The following is a 19,937-nucleotide window of genomic DNA, read 5'->3' on the forward strand; positions in this document are numbered from 1 at the left end:
GCTCGCAGCCTGCTTCCCAAAATGGATATGTTGCGAATTTGGTCAGAGTCAACTGGAGCTGATCTAATTATTGTTTCTGAGACTTGGCTTTCAAAGAAAATATTGGATAAAGATGTCGGAATTGACGGCTTCAATATTTATCGTTCGGACCGCCCCAGGAAAGGTGGTGGCGTGGCGATTTACGTAAAACATAATCTTGCTGCACAGGTCATCTTCTCCAAATCTGCTGTTAAGCAGTTTGAAATCTTAGCACTAAAGATTGATTTATCTGGTGGTCAGTTTTTAACTGTTGTTGGTTGCTATAGGCCCCCTTCTGCTACAAACGACACATTATCCTCGCTAATGCAGCTTTTATCTCAACTACAGTTTAAGGAAATCATCCTGGTAGGTGATTTTAACTGGGACTGGCTTTCACCAGTGTCTGATGATTTTAAAATTCATTGTATGTCGCTAAATTGTACACAATTAATTCAAAGTCCTACTCGTCTTCACACCAGGTGTCTAAATAAATCATCTCTTATCGATCTTTTAATTACTAATCAACCCCATAAATATACTGCAACCGGGGTCTTTGCTAATGACCTAAGTGATCATTGTCTAGTTGGTGCTATTAGGGATACCAAAATCCCCCGTACCAAACCCTGTGTTGTTCTGAAAAGAAATGTTAAGCACTTTATAGAGCAAGCCTTTCTTCATGACTTAGTTCATTTAAAATGGGATCGTATTTTATTGATTGGTGATGTTGACCATGCTTGGAAGTATTTTTATGACAGTTTTAGTTATTTTTTAGATAAACATGCTCCGTTTCGCCGGTTCAGGGTGAAGGGCCGTGATAACCCCTGGTTCACTTCTGATCTGGCAGCCCTCTTACGCAAGAGGAATCTCCTTTGGGCTGCTGCGAGGAAGACAGGTTCTGAGGCTGACTGGCTTCTTTTTCGTCAACTGCGTAATCGCTGTACTGCTTCCATTAAAAAAGCCAAAAGCGATTTTTACTTATCCCAGACCACAGACAGTTTAAACGATCCTAGGAGATTTTGGCATACCATCAAATCCCTCTCTGCCAGCTCTCGCTCCTTAGAGCTGCCTCCTAACATTGTTGTTGACTCCACCCCTGTGTCAAATAAGACAGAGATGCTTAATTGTTTTAATAAACATTTTATTGCCTCCAGTTCCTTGTTTGACACATTATCTTTTGGTAAATCATCTCCCTCCATCACCACCAGTCATGCCACTAGTAGCCACACTTTCTCCTTCAACCCCTTCAATGTTGGGGAGGTTTGTAAGGCTCTAAAGGGCCTAGACCCCAAAAAATCAGCAGGTCCGGACGATCTCCCCCCTTATTTCTTACGGCTAGCTGCAGATATTATAGCCAAACCACTTTGTCATGTTTTTTAATCTTTCTATAACAAGCAATGTCATTCCAGATGTTTGGAAAACTGCAAATGTTCTCCCCTTATTGAAAGGTGGTGATCCCATGGTGATGAATAATTACAGACCAATTTCCAAGCTCTCTATTTTAGCTAAAGTACTTGAAAGGCTGGTGAATGATCAGGAAAGGAGGGCATCTAATTCCTCCAGGAATTCCCCTACATGACCTGGTGGTAGAGAACAACCATGATTAATTGAATAAGGTAAGTTATTGTATCGGTAACATGGAGTAAAGTGTGGGAATAGGTGAAAACTCAATTTAAGGAAGATAAGAAGTGCCTCCCAGTTGGTCTGGGTGTTTGGGTGAAGCAATAGCCTGAGTTCAGAGCTGCAGGGGTGGAGGTGTTGAAGGTTGGGTGGAGGGTTGGTTGTTGTATGGTGTGATCCACGTGTCGGTGAGAGCAAGGAAATTCAGTGATTGTTGGGAGGCGTAGCCTCATAAAGCCGAGGTTAGGACCTTTTTGTGTTTCACCGTCAGTCAGACCATCAGTAACACCAGGCTCCTTAGATCAGATCAGATTCTTCTCAGTGTCTGTGCTCCTGGTTTAAAATCCCTGTCTGTCTGCAGCTCGATGCCATCTCTACAACGAGGACTACAAGAAAATGCCTCCACCCAAACCCAAGAGGAACCCGAACACTCAGCTCAGCACCTCCTTTGACGAGTCTTACATGGGCAACCTCGGCAACAGGAAGGCTTCGAGTCCGGCATCGAGAGACGGTGAGGAGCCGGTCTACATCGAGATGATGGGAAACATTCTTCGTGAGCTGAGCGGTCGGGAGGACGACGAGCAGAGCGAGGCGGTCTATGAGGAGATGAAGTACCCGATGCTGGAGGACTTCCTGCAGGACGCTCACAGTGCCATCATGGACTCTGAAGTCTGGGAGACCCGGGGTTGCGACATCCCTCCCCCATTCCCCAACCTCCTGACGCATCGTCCACCGCTGTTGGTCTTCCCCCCCGCCCCCGCTCAGTGCTCCCCAAACTCAGACGAGTCGCCCCTAACCCCTTTGGATGCCGGCCGGCTGCCCGTCATGGATAACGTTTCCTTCAGCAAGTCGGGCGGTGCTGAACATCCACAGATCTCCACCCACCATCGCAAGGACAAAGACAGAGACCGGGACCGGGACCGGGACCGGGACCGAATCCAGGACCGGGACCTGTCCTCCACCTACACCATCACCTCCTCCGGACGCTCCTCAGCTCCGCCTCTCCACCCCTACAAGTCTTCTGGCTCCACCCACAGTGGTCATGGTTACCCGCGCAGCCAATCAGCATGTCCGTCCCCGGTTAGCATGGGGCGCTCTCTGACTCCTCTGAGCCTGAAGAGGCCGCCGCCGTACGACGCTCTTATTGCGGGAGGAAGTATTCCTCGCTCTTCCTCTTCCTCATCCTCCCACCGCGGAGGAGGGGAGGGCGGAGCCAGACTCAGTAACTCCTCCTCCACTCACGGATCAATGCAGAACGTGTCGATGAGGTCAAAGACTCCCACCAGCCCATTGGACGAACTCAACCATCTGTTCACCTCAGGAAGACATGTGACCAAGAAGGGAGGCAGGAAGAGCCGTGGAAGTGAAGGTACAAAATTAGTACTGCATCACATTGGTTTCCAATTTGTATTTCTGTTCAATATGTGGGGTTTTTAGAACAAGAAAGGGTCTGAAGACAGAAAGTGAAGGTTAACCGTGAGTCCTGCCTCAAAACCACAGCAGTCGTAAACCAGCCCTCACTATAAGCTTTATAGGAGAGTCTTCAGTCTATAGCAGCAGAACTAGGAGCTGGTCCCAGGTCAGTCTGAACCAGCCCTCACTATAAGAGGAGAGTGTTTAGTCTATAGCAGCATAACTAGGAGCTGGTCCCAGGTCAGTCTGAACCAGCCCTCACTATAAGAGGAGAGTCTTCAGTCTATAGCAGCATAACTAGGAGCTGGTCCCAGGTCAGTCTGAACCAGCCCTCACTATAAGAGGAGAGTGTTCAGTCTATAGCAGCATAACTAGGAGCTGTTCCCAGGTCAGTCTGAACCAGCCCTCACTATAAGAGGAGAGTCTTCAGTCTATAGCAGCATAACTAGGAGCTGGTCCCAGGTCAGTCTGAACCAGCCCTCACTATAAGAGGAGAGTCTTCAGTCTATAGCAGCATAACTAGGAGCTGGTCCCAGGTCAGTCTGAACCAGCCCTCACTATAAGAGGAGAGTGTTCAGTCTATAGCAGCATAACTACCAGCTGGTCCCAGGTCAGTCTGAACCAGCCCTCACTGTAAGAGGAGAGTCTTCAGTATATAGCAGCAGAATTAGGAGCTGGTCCCAGGTCAGTCTGAACCAGCGCTCACTATAAGCTTCATCAGATTAAACTGGAAGCTGGTTCTTCAGGAGAGAAGTCTATGTTCTCTGTTGTCTTGGCTGAATAAACGAGGGTTTATGTCTTGTTCTCATGTCTGGTGTTGTTGTGTCTCAGGAGACTCCCGGTCTCTGCCGAGGCACGGAACCAGAGACAGAGATGGGCAGAGCAGTCCGGTTTCAGGCCGGATGGGGAGGTCGTCTGTCAGTCCGACCATGATGCTGTCCGGAGGTTCAGGAGGTGAGTCTGAGGGCTATAGGACTACTTCATATTTGTCAGATTTACCTCTTCAGTTTTTACCACATCAGATTTACCTCATCAGATTTACCTCATTAGATTCACCTCATCAGATTCACCTCATCAGATTTACCTCATTAGATTCACCTCATCAGATTCACCTCATCAGATTCACCTCATTAGATTCACCTCATCAGATTCACCTCATTAGATTCACCTCATCAGATTCACCTCATCAGATTCACCTCATTAGATTCACCTCATCAGATTTACCTCATTAGATTCACCTCATCAGATTTACCTCATCAGATTCACCTCATTAGATTCACCTCATTAGATTCACCTCATCAGATTCACCTCATTAGATTCACCTCATCCGATTCACCTAATTAGATTCACCTCATTAGATTCACCTCATCAGATTCACCTCATTAGATTCACCTCATCAGATTCACCTCATTATATTCACCTCATTATATTCACCTCATTAGATTTACCTCATTAGATTCACCTCATTAGATTCACCTCATCGGATTCACCTCATTAGATTCACCTCATTAGATTCACCTCATTAGATTCACCTCATTAGATTTACCTCATCAGATTCACCTCATTAGATTCACCTCATCAGATTCATCTCATCAGATTCACCTCATTAGATTCACCTCATCAGATTCACCTCATTAGATTCACCTCATTAGATTCACCTCATCAGATTCACCTCATTAGATTCACCTCATCAGATTCACCTCATTAGATTCACCTCATTAGATTCACCTCATTAGATTTACCTCATCAGATTCACCTCATTAGATTCACCTCATTAGATTTACCTCATTAGATTCAACTCATCAGATTCACCTCATTAGATTCACCTAATCAGATTCACCTCATCAGATTCACCTCATTAGATTTACCTCATCAGATTCACCTCATCAGATTCACCTCATCAGATTCAACTCATCAGATTCACCTCATTAGATTCACCTCATCAGATTCACCTCATTAGATTCACCTAATTAGATTCACCTCATTAGATTCACCTCATCAGATTCACCTCATTAGATTCACCTCATTAGATTCACCTCATTAGATTCACCTCATCAGATTCACCTCATTAGATTCACCTCATCAGATTCACCTCATTAGATTCACCTCATCAGATTCACCTCATTAGATTCACCTAATCAAATTCACCTCATTAGATTCACCTCATTAGATTCACCTCATTAGATTCACCTCATCAGATTCACCTCATTAGATTCACCTCATCAAATTTACCTCATCAGATTCACCTCATCAGATTCACCTCATTAGATTCACCTCATTAGATTTACCTCATCAGATTCACCTCATTAGATTTACCTCATTAGATTCACCTCATCAGATTCATCTCATTAGATTCAACTCATCAGATTCACCTCATCAGATTCACCTCATTAGATTTACCTCATTAGATTCACCTCATCAGATTCACCTCATTAGATTCACCTAATCAAATTCACCTCATTAGATTCACCTCATTAGATTCACCTCATTAGATTCACCTCATCAGATTCACCTCATTAGATTCACCTCATCAGATTCACCTCATCAGATTCACCTCATTAGATTCACCTCATTAGATTCAACTCATCAGATTCACCTCATTAGATTTACCTCATTAGATTCACCTCATCAGATTCACCTCATCAGATTCACCTCATTAGATTCACCTCATCAGATTTACCTCATTAGATTTACCTTATTAGATTTACCTCATCAGATTCACCTCATCAGATTCACCTCATCAGATTCACCTCATTAGATTTACCTCATTAGATTCACCTCATTAGATTCACCTCATCAGATTCACCTCATTAGATTCACCTCATCAAATTTACCTCATCAGATTCACCTCATCAGATTCACCTCATTAGATTCACCTCATTAGATTCACCTCATCAGATTCACCTCATTAGATTCACCTCATCAGATTCATCTCATTAGATTCAACTCATCAGATTCACCTCATCAGATTCACCTCATTAGATTTACCTCATTAGATTCACCTCATCAGATTTACCTCATCAGATTCACCTCATTAGATTTACCTCATTAGATTCACCTCATCAGATTCATCTCATTAGATTCAACTCATCAGATTCACCTCATCAGATTCACCTCATTAGATTTACCTCATTAGATTCACCTCATCAGATTCACCTCATCAGATTTACCTCATTAGATTTACCTCATTAGATTTACCTCTTCAGATTTACCTCATCAGATTACCTCATCAGATTTACCTCATCAGATTCAACTCATCAGATTTACCACATCAGATTTACCTCATCAGATTTACCACATTATATTTACCTCATTAGATTTACCTCATTAGATTCACCTCATTATATTCACCTCATTATATTCACCTCATTATATTCACCTCATTAGATTTACCTCATTAGATTCACCTCATTAGATTCACCTCATCGGATTCACCTCATTAGATTCACCTCATTAGATTCACCTCATTAGATTCACCTCATTAGATTTACCTCATCAGATTCACCTCATTAGATTCACCTCATCAGATTCATCTCATCAGATTCACCTCATTAGATTCACCTCATCAGATTCACCTCATTAGATTCACCTCATTAGATTCACCTCATCAGATTCACCTCATTAGATTCACCTCATCAGATTCACCTCATTAGATTCACCTCATTAGATTCACCTCATTAGATTTACCTCATCAGATTCACCTCATTAGATTCACCTCATTAGATTTACCTCATTAGATTCAACTCATCAGATTCACCTCATTAGATTCACCTAATCAGATTCACCTCATCAGATTCACCTCATTAGATTTACCTCATCAGATTCACCTCATCAGATTCACCTCATTAGATTTACCTCATCAGATTCACCTCATCAGATTCACCTCATCAGATTCAACTCATCAGATTCACCTCATTAGATTCACCTCATCAGATTCACCTCATTAGATTCACCTAATTAGATTCACCTCATTAGATTCACCTCATCAGATTCACCTCATTAGATTCACCTCATTAGATTCACCTCATTAGATTCACCTCATCAGATTCACCTCATTAGATTCACCTCATCAGATTCACCTCATTAGATTCACCTCATCAGATTCACCTCATTAGATTCACCTAATCAAATTCACCTCATTAGATTCACCTCATTAGATTCACCTCATTAGATTCACCTCATCAGATTCACCTCATTAGATTCACCTCATCAGATTCACCTCATCAGATTCACCTCATTAGATTCACCTCATTAGATTCAACTCATCAGATTCACCTCATTAGATTTACCTCATTAGATTCACCTCATCAGATTCACCTCATCAGATTCACCTCATTAGATTCACCTCATCAGATTTACCTCATTAGATTTACCTTATTAGATTTACCTCATCAGATTCACCTCATCAGATTCACCTCATCAGATTCACCTCATTAGATTTACCTCATTAGATTCACCTCATTAGATTCACCTCATCAGATTCACCTCATTAGATTCACCTCATCAAATTTACCTCATCAGATTCACCTCATCAGATTCACCTCATTAGATTCACCTCATTAGATTCACCTCATCAGATTCACCTCATTAGATTCACCTCATCAGATTCATCTCATTAGATTCAACTCATCAGATTCACCTCATCAGATTCACCTCATTAGATTTACCTCATTAGATTCACCTCATCAGATTTACCTCATCAGATTCACCTCATTAGATTTACCTCATTAGATTCACCTCATCAGATTCATCTCATTAGATTCAACTCATCAGATTCACCTCATCAGATTCACCTCATTAGATTTACCTCATTAGATTCACCTCATCAGATTCACCTCATCAGATTTACCTCATTAGATTTACCTCATTAGATTTACCTCTTCAGATTTACCTCATCAGATTTACCTCATCAGATTTACCTCATCAGATTCAACTCATCAGATTTACCACATCAGATTTACCTCATCAGATTTACCACATTATATTTACCTCATTAGATTTACCTCATTAGATTCACCTCATTATATTTACCTCATTATATTTACCACATTAGATTTACCTCATTAGATTTACCACATTAGATTTACCACATCAGATTTACCTCATCAGATTTACCACATTAGATTTACCTCATTAGATTTACCTCATTAGATTCACCTCATTATATTTACCTCATTAGATTTACCTCATTAGATTTACCACATTAGATTTACCTCATTAGATTTACCACATTAGATTTACCTCATCAGATTCACCTCATCAGATGTACCTAATCAGAACCTCTTCAGATTTACCTCATATATATTTCTGTTAGTTTTGACTGATGTAATAAAATCCACAGAATCAAAGTCAGTTTGTAAACTCGGCCGCTCAGCGTCGACTTCAGGAGTTCCTTCATCTCAACGTCCCCTGCAGGACCCCTCCCACCCGGCCCTCAGACAGGTACTGTGAACACCTGTCTGTCAGTTTGTCAAACACCTGTCTGTCAAACACCTGTCCGTCTGTCTGTCCGTCAAACACCTCTCTATTTACTTGTCAAACACCTGTCTGTCTGTCCGTCAAACACCTCTCTATTTACTTGTCAAACACCTGTCTGTCTGTCCGTCAAACACCTCTCTATTTACTTGTCAAACACCTGTCTGTCTGTCTGTCAAACACCTCTCTATTTACTTGTCAAACACCTTTCTGTCTGTCTGTCCGTCAAACACCTCTCTATTTACCAGTGTGAGAAAAAGTTTTTAGAGAGTACTTGTCCATGGACAAGTGAGTTTGGCAATTTACTTGTCCGAATACATTTTTCACTTGTCCATAGCTATACTTTGTGCATGCATTAATGCACCTATTTTAAATATGATTACATATCAACATAAAGCACACAAGAATCTAGGTTACTGTAGGTAACATTTTATTGTTTATTTGTTCATATTGTTCACAGTGTCTGGTTTCTGAACTTCTACCATCAAGGCACATCAAATGAATGTCAGATATAAAATAATAAGATAAAACAACTAAGTACTAACAATATAATGTTTTCTCCTCTGTGGGACTAGTAGACATGCTAGCAGAAATGTATGGCTTCAGGCTCAGGGTGGTTGTTCACTGCAGCTGTCTCCCGAGCTGTGGGGCAGCACTCCACTGGTTCTCCTCACACCGAGCTGTGGGGCAACAGGCACAGGTACGTTGCTGTTCACTGCAGCAGGCTTTGGGGCAGCTTTGACATACCTCTTGTTCTTAGCAGATGTTTTCCATTTCTGGATGGCTGGCTCTGGGTCAAACTCACCACTGTGGTGGTGATGTGACTGACCCTCATGAGTGACCCCAGAGTTTCATTGGTCATCTGGGATTTTCTGGATGTTTTTATGAGGTTCATGAGTGAAAATCCACGCTCCACGGCAGCAGAGGAGGGAGAAAGGGTGACCATCATGTACACCAGAACCAGGACGTCCTTCACATCTGGGTGGTTCTCAGTGAGAAGGTCACTTATGACCTCCTTGGGGGGCTGCCTCTGCCTGTACTTCAGTCTGGCCTTGAGAGCTGGCCACTGTCTAGGGATGTTGGTTACCTCCTCCTCACTGAGAACGGACTCGAAGTGGGTCACCATGTTCATAACCTGAACATCACCATATGTAGCTAGTTGTGCGTCTGATCTTGGGACGTTCCTGGGGTCAAGAACATGGAAATCACTGAAAGGGGTATCCTTCAGGAAGGAAAATCTCTTCTCTAGGAACTTCTCAGAATTCTCCAAGAAGGAATTCTTCACTGTTTCTGGAATACCTGTTCCTTTCAGTGAAGTGATGTGTCCATTGTTCTTACTGTCAAACTTGCCATCCTTGCAGGTTGCCATGTAGGCAGTGTAGACATCACCTCTATTATGCTTAAGGCCTTCCAACTTGATCCTGGCCTCACACAACTTTACATCAACATCATAAATGAACAGATCATTACTCTGGAATGCCAGACTCACGTTGGCCAACACTTCTAAGACATCTACCATAAAGTGGAGCCCATCAACAAACTTTGCAGACTTCAGTACCTTCAAGTACCCCACACACTTAGCTCCTTCTTCTGTTTTTCTGTTTGAAGCCTCTTCCATGTGTAGGATGACGGAGTTGTAATTTTTTATTACAGCCTTGTATGCCCGGAGTCTTGACGCCATCCACCTAGTGCCACAGGGTGCTGAGAAATAGACAGGATCCTCGTCTATAATGGCTGATATGGCATTCACCTCCCTCCTACGTTTACAAGATCCATAGTAGAATCTGTAGATGGGGTCCACTCCTTTCTCTACGATGTCAATGAAGTCAGTGGCTTTGGTGGCATCTAGGAGCGACAGCTCCAGCTTATGTGGAGCACACCAAATCGAAATGAGTACATGCCGTAACAATTCCCGCAACTTCACAATAACTCCTCCCTTGGCACCTTGGTTAACGCTGGCACCATCAAATGTGCAGGCTATTATTTTCTTCTTTATGTCTCCATCTGTTAGGTCGACATGATGTAGTGCCTCGAGGAGGGCTGCCAGAACACCATTAGCATCAGCTGACTTTACAGCCATGATGTCAATGAACTCTGTGGTTGGAAGTCCATCTTTGACATACCTGAAGATAGAAAATAAATAAAGTGCAATAAAAAAATGGAAAATGATTTGGCTTATATAAACCTTCCCACACCAGTGTTGCCTTCACCTTTTTTTAAGACTAAGAACACTAAAAAGCAACTTCACCTTCATTCGCTTTAAACAATGTATCTATATACTTTACCTGTTACAAACTTTTAAGTTAACTGAAAATTGAAACTAATAAACTGCATCAATAAAATGATTGTGAATTAATGACTCATAAACAAAAGGCCCTTTTTGGAGATAAAATGTAACTTAAATAAGACAATATATGCACTTACAAAATAATTCAAAATAATAATTACCTAACATATACATTCTCCTGTTCTGTCACAGATATATCCGTGGATCCATCTCCCATCAGAGTGAAGAATCTTGAAGCCTTGAGGTCTTCAGAAACTCTGTCCTTCTCAACTTCTGCAATGGCCTGCACAAATGCCTTGCACCCCTTATCGTTCCGGTACTGTGTCTGCATTTTAATGCCATTCTTCTCTCGAAGTTCGATGAGGCCCTCAAATGAACGGAAAGGCAGCTTTTGTTTGGCGACATAAAACGCAGTGTTGAACATGGGTTTCAGTTGGTCGTCCATATTTTCTGCCTGCTTCTTGAGAGCCACAAACATTGGCCCTGTGCCTTTCTCTGTGACCTCTTTCCTTTGAATGCAGAGAAGATTATATTTGCTGGACTCGTGTGACTGAAGTGTCTAAATGCGTTTTGACCCTGTGACACCCTCGTACAGTTTACTGTTGTGGTCAGCAATGGATGGATATTCTCTGCAGACCTCACAGAACATGATGTCGTCCACACATCTTATCCATGGAAACTGGGTTTTCCAAGTCTCAATAAATGTTCTTTTCCTCTTGGGTGTCAGGGCGATGTCACTCTTGGCCTTTTTAGATGGACCAGCCATTGGTGAGATAACGGAACATGGCCTTTTAGCAGAGGCTTTCTCGTGACTGGGGGGCCCATCGTTCTGCTCACACTCTGGGACTTTCTGAGGACTCGTTTCAGCATGTTCAGGCTGTTGTTCATACTCCTGTTCTTGCAGACAAATTATAGATTTTTGTCAACATGAATTTTAGGTACTCGTAGACTCCCCACAAACCTTTCTGCATTTTTTTGGGGTTTTTTTCTGAAATACTTTGATATGCCCCTTTCAAGCCCCTTGGTACATAAAGAGCCCCTTTCAATCCCCCCCTTTTAAATTATTTTTTTATTTTTACATAGGTCTACCCCTTTTTTATTATTATTTTTTTTAATTTCTTATTTCATAGTTTTTCATTATTTTTATTTGTATCTTCGATTTTATTTTTGATTTGATCAACCTGTGTGAATCTGTGCTGTCCTGTTTTTCACCCTTACCCTGTTGCTGTTTGAACTAGGCCTACTGAATTTCCCCACAGGGATTGTAAGTCGCTTTGGATAAAAGCGTCAGCTAAATGCAATGTAATGTAATGGATTAATAAAAGTCCCCTTTCAAGCCCTTAATCCACTATTTTCTGACATAATTTATTTCAATTATTTTCCTTGTTAATTTAACACACAATTTTACAACTGTGAGAATTATGTGTACAAACCTTCTTAGAAAATAAAAATCTTTTGTTGCCCTCTTGGGGCCACTAGAACCTTCTTCTTCGCCATCGTATTTTACATTTTCACGCAGTTTTACGACACGACGTAAGTGAGTAAAAAGGAAACGTAAAGCGGTTGCAAACAACAACGGCGGACACGGACAATTTGCGAATGAGTTATGCCTTTTGTAAGCTGAATTTGTCAATAAATAGGGGCGAAAAACGTCACTTGTCCATCGGACAAGTCAATTAAAAAATCTACTTGTCCGATGTTGTGAATAACACGTCCCGGACAGTGGGACGTGCACTTTTTCGCACACTGATTTACTTGTCAAACACCTGTCTGTCTGTCTGTCTGTCAAACACCTCTCTATTTACTTGTCAAACACCTGTCTGTTTACATGTCTGTCAAACACCTCTCTATTTACTTGTCAAACACCTGTCTGTTTACATGTCTGTCAAACACCTCTCTATTTACTTGTCAAACACCTGTCTGTCAAGCGCCTGTCTATTTTATCTGTCTGTCAAACACCTATCTGTCTACTTGTCTGTTTACCTGTCAAACACCTGTCTATTAACCTGTCTGTCCTTTGCTGAACAGAAAGTAAAAAACATTTTAGATGATATCTCCGAGCCATTAGCTGACTGATATAAGAACTGTAACATGTAAACGTATAAACACGAAAACATGTAAACATTTAAACATACAGTATAAACATATTCGTTGAGCTTATTGAAAGTGTTTCTCTGATTAGTTTAAAGTTATTTTAGTATTTTCTGTTTTGTGTGCATATTTTGTGTTTCAGTAAATCTTGTTTTGTGTCCTGAACTGTAATTCTGAAGTACATTTTAAAGTGTTGATAAACTCTATAAATAATGTGAATAATGACACTAACACAGGTATATTATTAAACACTAACATTAAACTAACCTCTCTGAAGCTGATTACTGTTTACAGAGAGGATCTGCTTCAGCTGGATATACTAACATTTCAAACGCTCATCACTCTGTACCTGTGTGTCAATGTTTGCTCACTTTATCACAATAAAATATATGATTCCTCTAAACTCACAGATATACTTTACATTTCTGAATGAAAGAAATATATTACATTACCTAAGGAATACGACCATCTAATCTCAAATCTCCACCTCTGTGCCAGTGGCGCCTCCAGAAATGTTTCATAGGGGTGGCCAAATGGGGCCTCTGAAAATCTTGGGGTGGCCCACCAAAACCAAGCATTTAATTGTTGTAAAAGTATAGACTAGATGAAAACAATGGCAAAGAGAATCACCTACTGATATACTTTGGTTTTTTATTTTACATTTTCTGATACTATTCATCTGAAGTGAATATAATACGGATAGTTAACATTTAACTTCAAACAACATTTAAAAGAACCTTGTTTTGTGTTATACATGTGTTGGTGATTTATTTATTTATTTTTTTATATATGCTAGTTTTAAAAAGACAAATACAGCTTAATTTAAATAAGTTCCTTTATTGTAAGGCACAAAATGTTCAGCATTCTCAACACATACAATACACAACAGCAACACAACATGTTCTTCAGTTATATTATGTCTCTAGGTTATACATTGTTTTAGACTGAACAAAGCTGTGTCACACTGGGATCAAAGATGATTGACATGACTTTATTAAATCAAGTTTTAAAACATGACTATTTTATTTCAACAGGACCCAAAAACACAAGGGGTATAACATGATAAATACATACTGTGATTGAACACAAAAACACCATCTATTATTGACCTTTATAGCAAATTCAAAACATTATAAATGATACAAAACACCACCTTTTAGTATTAGACAGAAAATAGGTGACGAGACATATTTGTATTTTTTTTAGATGAGGCCACTGTGGTGAGAGTAATACATATAGCTTGTATTCCATTTGTTTTGAAAATGTATATTTATACTTTATAAACAAACTGGTTACCCTTTTTTTAAATTAGCATACAGAACATTATGAAAACAAACTTGACTAATGGTCGGCTCATAACCTCAGAACACAGAAGAGGAAAAACTGCATAGATTCTCGTTTCATTTTGAAGGAGCTCCAAACCTAAAGTGTGTAGAAGACTTAAATGATTACAAAGGTCACAATCACATTAATAAAACTGTATTTAGGTTTTAGTTTCACTTTTACAACACAGAGTTCCACATGTACTTTCTAGCATGTAAGGCCATCTCCTCACTAGCCCTATGCTGCTGCTCCCCTGCCAGCTCTGTATCTCCTTTACTCATCTTCTTCTTACAATAAGAAGAGATGTCTGTTGACTTTCTCTTCATTTTCTGCAAATTGACATTACACACAGCAGTGATTAATAGTAGCCTACGCATTACACCAGCCCAGCATACCGACATCAGCTAACGTTAGCTTAGCAAGCTAAACTAACTAGGATAGCCGCCAAAGTGTGTTTACAGACGAATTATACCTGAAGTCAAGCCAGCCTTTACTGAGCCCCGAGCCTTTTTTCCAGGTCTTCCAGCGTTTTTCTCGTTTTAATGCCATTGAACACACATTTTGATCAGAATAGCAGCTAAAGCTAAGCATATCTCCGTTTTTTGCTACCTAAAGCTAACACACTAAAGCCTAAAGTGTTGTGGGGCTTAACAGGCAACGAACAAATATGACTTACCTTCTAGAAGTCTGGTGGATTTTTGTTAACTCCAGTCCAGTCAGTAGAAAGAAACGTTTTGCTGCAACCTGCTGCTGTCTGTGCAAATCTCAGAGTGGTACGCGCGAGTATCAGAGTGGTGCGCTGAGTATCAGAGTGGTGCGCCCAGTATCAGAGTGTTACCATGGTAGCAGAGGGAGAGGGAGGGGCTGCAGTATGAGCGTTGGAAGCTCAAATCAAGCGACTCGCTGGCTGTGTATTTGTTGTTAAATATCAGATAAACTACTGCGCATACGTGACTGGCGAGGCGGTGTGTGTGGTGGGGGGGCCAGTGGGGGGGCCATCAAATATATCAGGGTGACCATGGCCCCCCTGGCCCCCCCTGCTGGCGCCACTGCTCTGTGCGCTATAGTGCACGCTTTTAGCTTGCCGCGCACCTGCCCGTTTATCCAGGGCTTTTGATTGGGGAATTAATTCAGTAGTCTTTGGTACTATGTCATCGATGCATTTTCCAATGTAGCAGATGACCGTGTCCTTGTGTGTGTTGATGTTGTTGTCCTCAAACACACACCACTCATGTGTGTGTGTCTGTCTGTCTGTCTGTCTGTCTGTCTGTCTGTCTGTCTGTCTGTCTGTCTGTCTGTCTGTCTGTCTGTCTGTCTGTCTGTCTGTGTGTGTGTGTGTGTGTGTGTGTGTGTGTGTGTGTGTGTGTGTGTGTGTGTGTGTGTGTGTGTGTGTGTGTGTGTGTGTGTGTGTGTGTGTGTGCAGATGCCCTGGTTGTGCGGAGACGCCACCATGATGGAGATGATCGAGAGGAAGCGAGTTCTGTGTCGGGAGATTAAAGGCCGTCAGCGCCCGGAGAAGAATCTTCTGAAACAGGACAGCCTTCCCATCCTGCCCAGCTGGAGGAGGAAGCCTCCGCCATACTCCGCCCCCCCCAACACACACACCACCACCGTGTTCTGGGACACCGCCATCTGAAACACACACACACACACACACACACACACACACACACACACACACACACACACACACACACACACACACACACACACACACACACACACACACACACACACACACACACACACACACACACACACACACACACACACACACACACACACACACACACACACACACACACACACACACACACACACACTGGTGCAGGTGTTGTCCTGTCCGTCCAATCAGAGCGCAGGATGGGAAGGTGTAGCAGAGGTTTCTTTTCTACTCGTTATTTTTCTATTTGACACTGAAAAGATTCAGATGGTTTTAAAGTCTGACCGTCGTGTAGCACATCGTGTAAAACAATATGAGTATCTGTGTGGATAAGAGTCAATCATGTTTTTGTATTTTAAAAATCTGTGACGCTCGTCTGTGCGTGGAAGAAAAGTGGTGATATTTTATATTAAATACATTTTATTATAATGAAAAAATATTTCCAATTGAAAGTTGAGAACATTTTGGCATGTTGTTATTCTGGTCTCACCGACTGTCCCAAAACACACATTAACTTCAGATTAACTGCAGATTATCTCGACATTAACTCCAAATGTTCTCCAGATCTACTTCAGATTAATTTAATTTTAACTTCAGATTTACAGAATGTACTGAAGGTCATCTGAGTTACTAAAGGTCATCTGAAGGTTCACTGAAGGTCATCTGAGTTACTAAAGGTCATCTGAAGGTTCACTGAAGGTCATCTGAAGGTCATCTAAAGGTACTGAAGGTTATCTGAAGGTTTAATGAAGTTCATGTGACAGTGTGTGTTTTCGGGCCGGTGAAGGAATATCTGTTTTCTGAAAGAAATGTTTACTGATCTTTGTGATGGATGTGAACGAGCAGATTCATTAGCATGTCAAATCAATGGTAAGACTGAAGCAAAGCATTCTGGGATACAATGATGAAACCTGTAAATCAGTTTTAAGTCATCGGGAGATTAAATGTTTAAATATGCACTAAAACATTTCAGAGTTAAACTCTGACGAGTTTCTTTTTTTCAGAATAACTTCAATTTACTGTTTGAAATGTGTTCTGATTTCATACCTGAAACTAAATTCACTTTAGGCAGCTAAAGACAACACAGTGAAGCTAACTGTTAGCCTGTAGCTAAAGACAACACAGTGAAGCTAACTGTTAGCCTGTAGCTAAAGACAACACAGTGAAGCTAACTGTTAGCCTGTAGCTAAAGACAACACAGTGAAGCTAACTGTTAGCCTGTAGCTAAAGACAACACAGTGAAGCTAACTGTTAGCCTGTAGCTAAAGACAACACAGTGAAACTAAATGTTAGCCTGTAGCTAAAGACAACACAGTGAGGCTAACTGTTAGCCTGTAGCTAAAGACAACACAGTGAAGCTAACTGTTAGCTTTGGGTGACCAGACATCCCCGTTTTCCGGGGACAGTCCCCGGTTGAAACTGTCCCCGGAAATGTCCCCGTTTTTTAATATACCATAGGAAGGTGAAATAAAACGTTTGATGTCAGAAAACACTGGGTAAACAGACTATGGTCAAGCCAGCCCCCACTTCGGAAAACACAGTCAAGCCAGCCCGCACGTTGTATTGCGGTGTGCGAATTACGGTAGAGGCCTGTAAAAACTGCCTTCAAAATAAAAGCGTTTATTCGGTCAATAACAAATATACCTAAAAAACACACCAAACATATTCATATTGGAGCTTAAATTAAGAAATATGTACTATATAATGTGATCAATAGTAATTTAAAACAAACTACGTATAACTACCACATTATAACTGAGTGAATGTAAAATGTAAGGATACAGTTATGAAGACATATCGGACAAAAATAAAATATAAAATAACAGAAAGTAATGTTATTTTAGTAACATTACTTTCTGAAGCACAATTTAAAATGTATGCTGTTTTGTTAAAATCTCAAATTAGATCTATTGTCCATCTATATTTTGATTATTATTTAATGGAACAGTCCATAATCACAGAATCATTCGAAGTCAATAAAATACTTATTTCTCTTCAGGGTGATAGCAGGAGACCCCATCTAGTCAATCAGAGAAAATCAGGAAAATCTGACCCTAACCCCTAACCCTAACCCAGAGTTTCAAAATAAAATACTTTTGAAATCTCATATATGGGCTATCGTCCTTCTGTTTTTATACGAGAATAAATAAAAAACTTTCAAATTTTCAAAGACTTATTTCATTCCAGGGTGATAGCAGGACACCCCATCTAATCACTCCGAGAGAATCTGGACAATCTGATGTACAGTTTCAAAATAGAAGACCTTGGAAGTCTCATATATGAGCTATCGTCCTTCTGTTTGTATCCAACAGTTAAAATGTTCAAATTAAATTGAACCAGAATTGTCCCCATTTTTTCTTTAACAGTGAAGAAAATTGGATATGTTAATGATGTTTTGACCGCAAAACTCAAAATGTCCCCGGTTTTAATTTTGAAAATCTGGTCACCTTATGTTAGCCTGTAGCTAAAGACAACACAGTGAAGCTAAATGTTAGCCTGTAGCTAAAGACAACACAGCGAGGCTAACTGTTAGCCTGTAGCTAAAGACAACACACTGAAGCTAACTGTTAGCCTGTAGCTAAAGACAACACAGTGAAGCTAACTGTTAGTCTGTAGCTAAAGACAACACAGTTAAGCTAACTGTTAGCCTGTAGCTAAAGACAATACAGTGAAGCTAACTGTTAGCCTGTAGCTAACAACACTTTAGCTGGGGTTGGATTGAACTGACCCAAAGAAAAATGGAGAGCTCTCCTGGGTCCCGGAAGGCACCGTATGGGAACATTGAGTTAATATTTTTGTCGTTAAACAAAGTTTCAACACAGATCTTTTTTTTGTTGTGTTCAACAGTTTGTTCTCTGGTGATTTACCTTACTGTTTTTATATTTAAAATAAATGTAAATGTCACCCTATGGCCTTAGTGTGGTACCTTTCCTCAAATATGTTGGGACCAGTTGTCCCAACATGAAACCACTGATCTGCGATCTCTAGGACTCCAAGCTGTCAGCGATAGAAACACATTTTAACTAAATAAAAAGTTTGGAGATTCATCTAACCCCTATTGAACACATGATAATAAAATCATTGGTAATCTCTTCAAAATAAAATAAACGCAGTAAAAAGCTGTGACCACAGGGGGGCAGACTACACTTGATTACAAACAATTCAATTACAATTCAAAGATGTTATCATCAGATGCATGACATTAATGCTCATCATGAGAACAACATGTTGCATCTCCTCTCTTTAAATCAGCTCTCTCTCTAAATACAGTTTATCGTGTTTATGTACATATTGTTGTTATAATCATCTTAAAATAGTTTTTAAATAGATGTTATAAAAGTCCTACTTCATTTAATTTGTTTTGGTATGTATTATTCTTTCTGTGTCTTTGAATGCACCACATACACCACAGGTAATCCCTCGTAAATAAAACCTCCAGGTAGTAAAACCTCCAGGTAGTAATACCTCCAGGTAGTAAAACCTACAGGTAATAAAACCTCCAGGTAGTAAAACCTCCAGGTAGTAATACCTCCAGGTAGTAAAACCTCCAGGTAGTAAAACCTACAGGTAATAAAACCTCCAGGTAATAAAACCTCCAGGTAGTAAAACCTCCAGGTAGTAAAACCTACAGGTAGTAAAACCTCCAGGTAGTAAAACCTACAGGTAATAAAACCTCCAGGTAATAAAACCTCCAGGTAGTAAAACCTACAGGTAGTAAAACCTACAGGTAATAAAACCTCCAGGTAATAAAACCTCCAGGTAGTAAAACCTCCAGGTAGTAAAACCTACAGGTAATAAAACCTCCAGGTAATAAAACCTGCAGGTAATAAAACCTCCAGGTAATAAAACCTCCAGGTAGTAAAACCTCCAGGTAGTTAAACCTGAAACCTCCAGATAATAAAACCTACAGTTAATAAAACCTCCAGGTAATAAAACCTACAGGTAATGAAACCTCCAGGTAATGAAACCTCCAGGTAATACAACCTACAGGTAATAAAACTTACAGGTAGTAAAACCTCCAGGTAATAAAACCTACAGGTAGTAAAACCT

The 19,937-nt window shown here is 40.7% G+C and overlaps 1 protein-coding gene across 1 annotated transcript; it reads left to right on the forward strand.

The window, feature by feature from the left end:
• Window positions 1-1,983: 1,983 nt before the first annotated feature.
• Window positions 1,984-15,933, forward strand: LOC117547979 (neuronal tyrosine-phosphorylated phosphoinositide-3-kinase adapter 2-like; the record flags this gene model as incomplete). Its single annotated transcript, XM_034218896.1, has 4 exons — window positions 1,984-3,004; window positions 3,880-4,002; window positions 8,390-8,490; window positions 15,648-15,933. Coding segments are annotated over 4 exons (1,458 nt in total), but the record flags the coding sequence as incomplete, so codon positions are not given.
• Window positions 15,934-19,937: the final 4,004 nt, after the last annotated feature.

Source organism: Gymnodraco acuticeps, unplaced genomic scaffold, assembly GCF_902827175.1.
Source record: "Gymnodraco acuticeps unplaced genomic scaffold, fGymAcu1.1, whole genome shotgun sequence".
NCBI classification, from domain to species: domain Eukaryota; kingdom Metazoa; phylum Chordata; class Actinopteri; order Perciformes; family Bathydraconidae; genus Gymnodraco; species Gymnodraco acuticeps.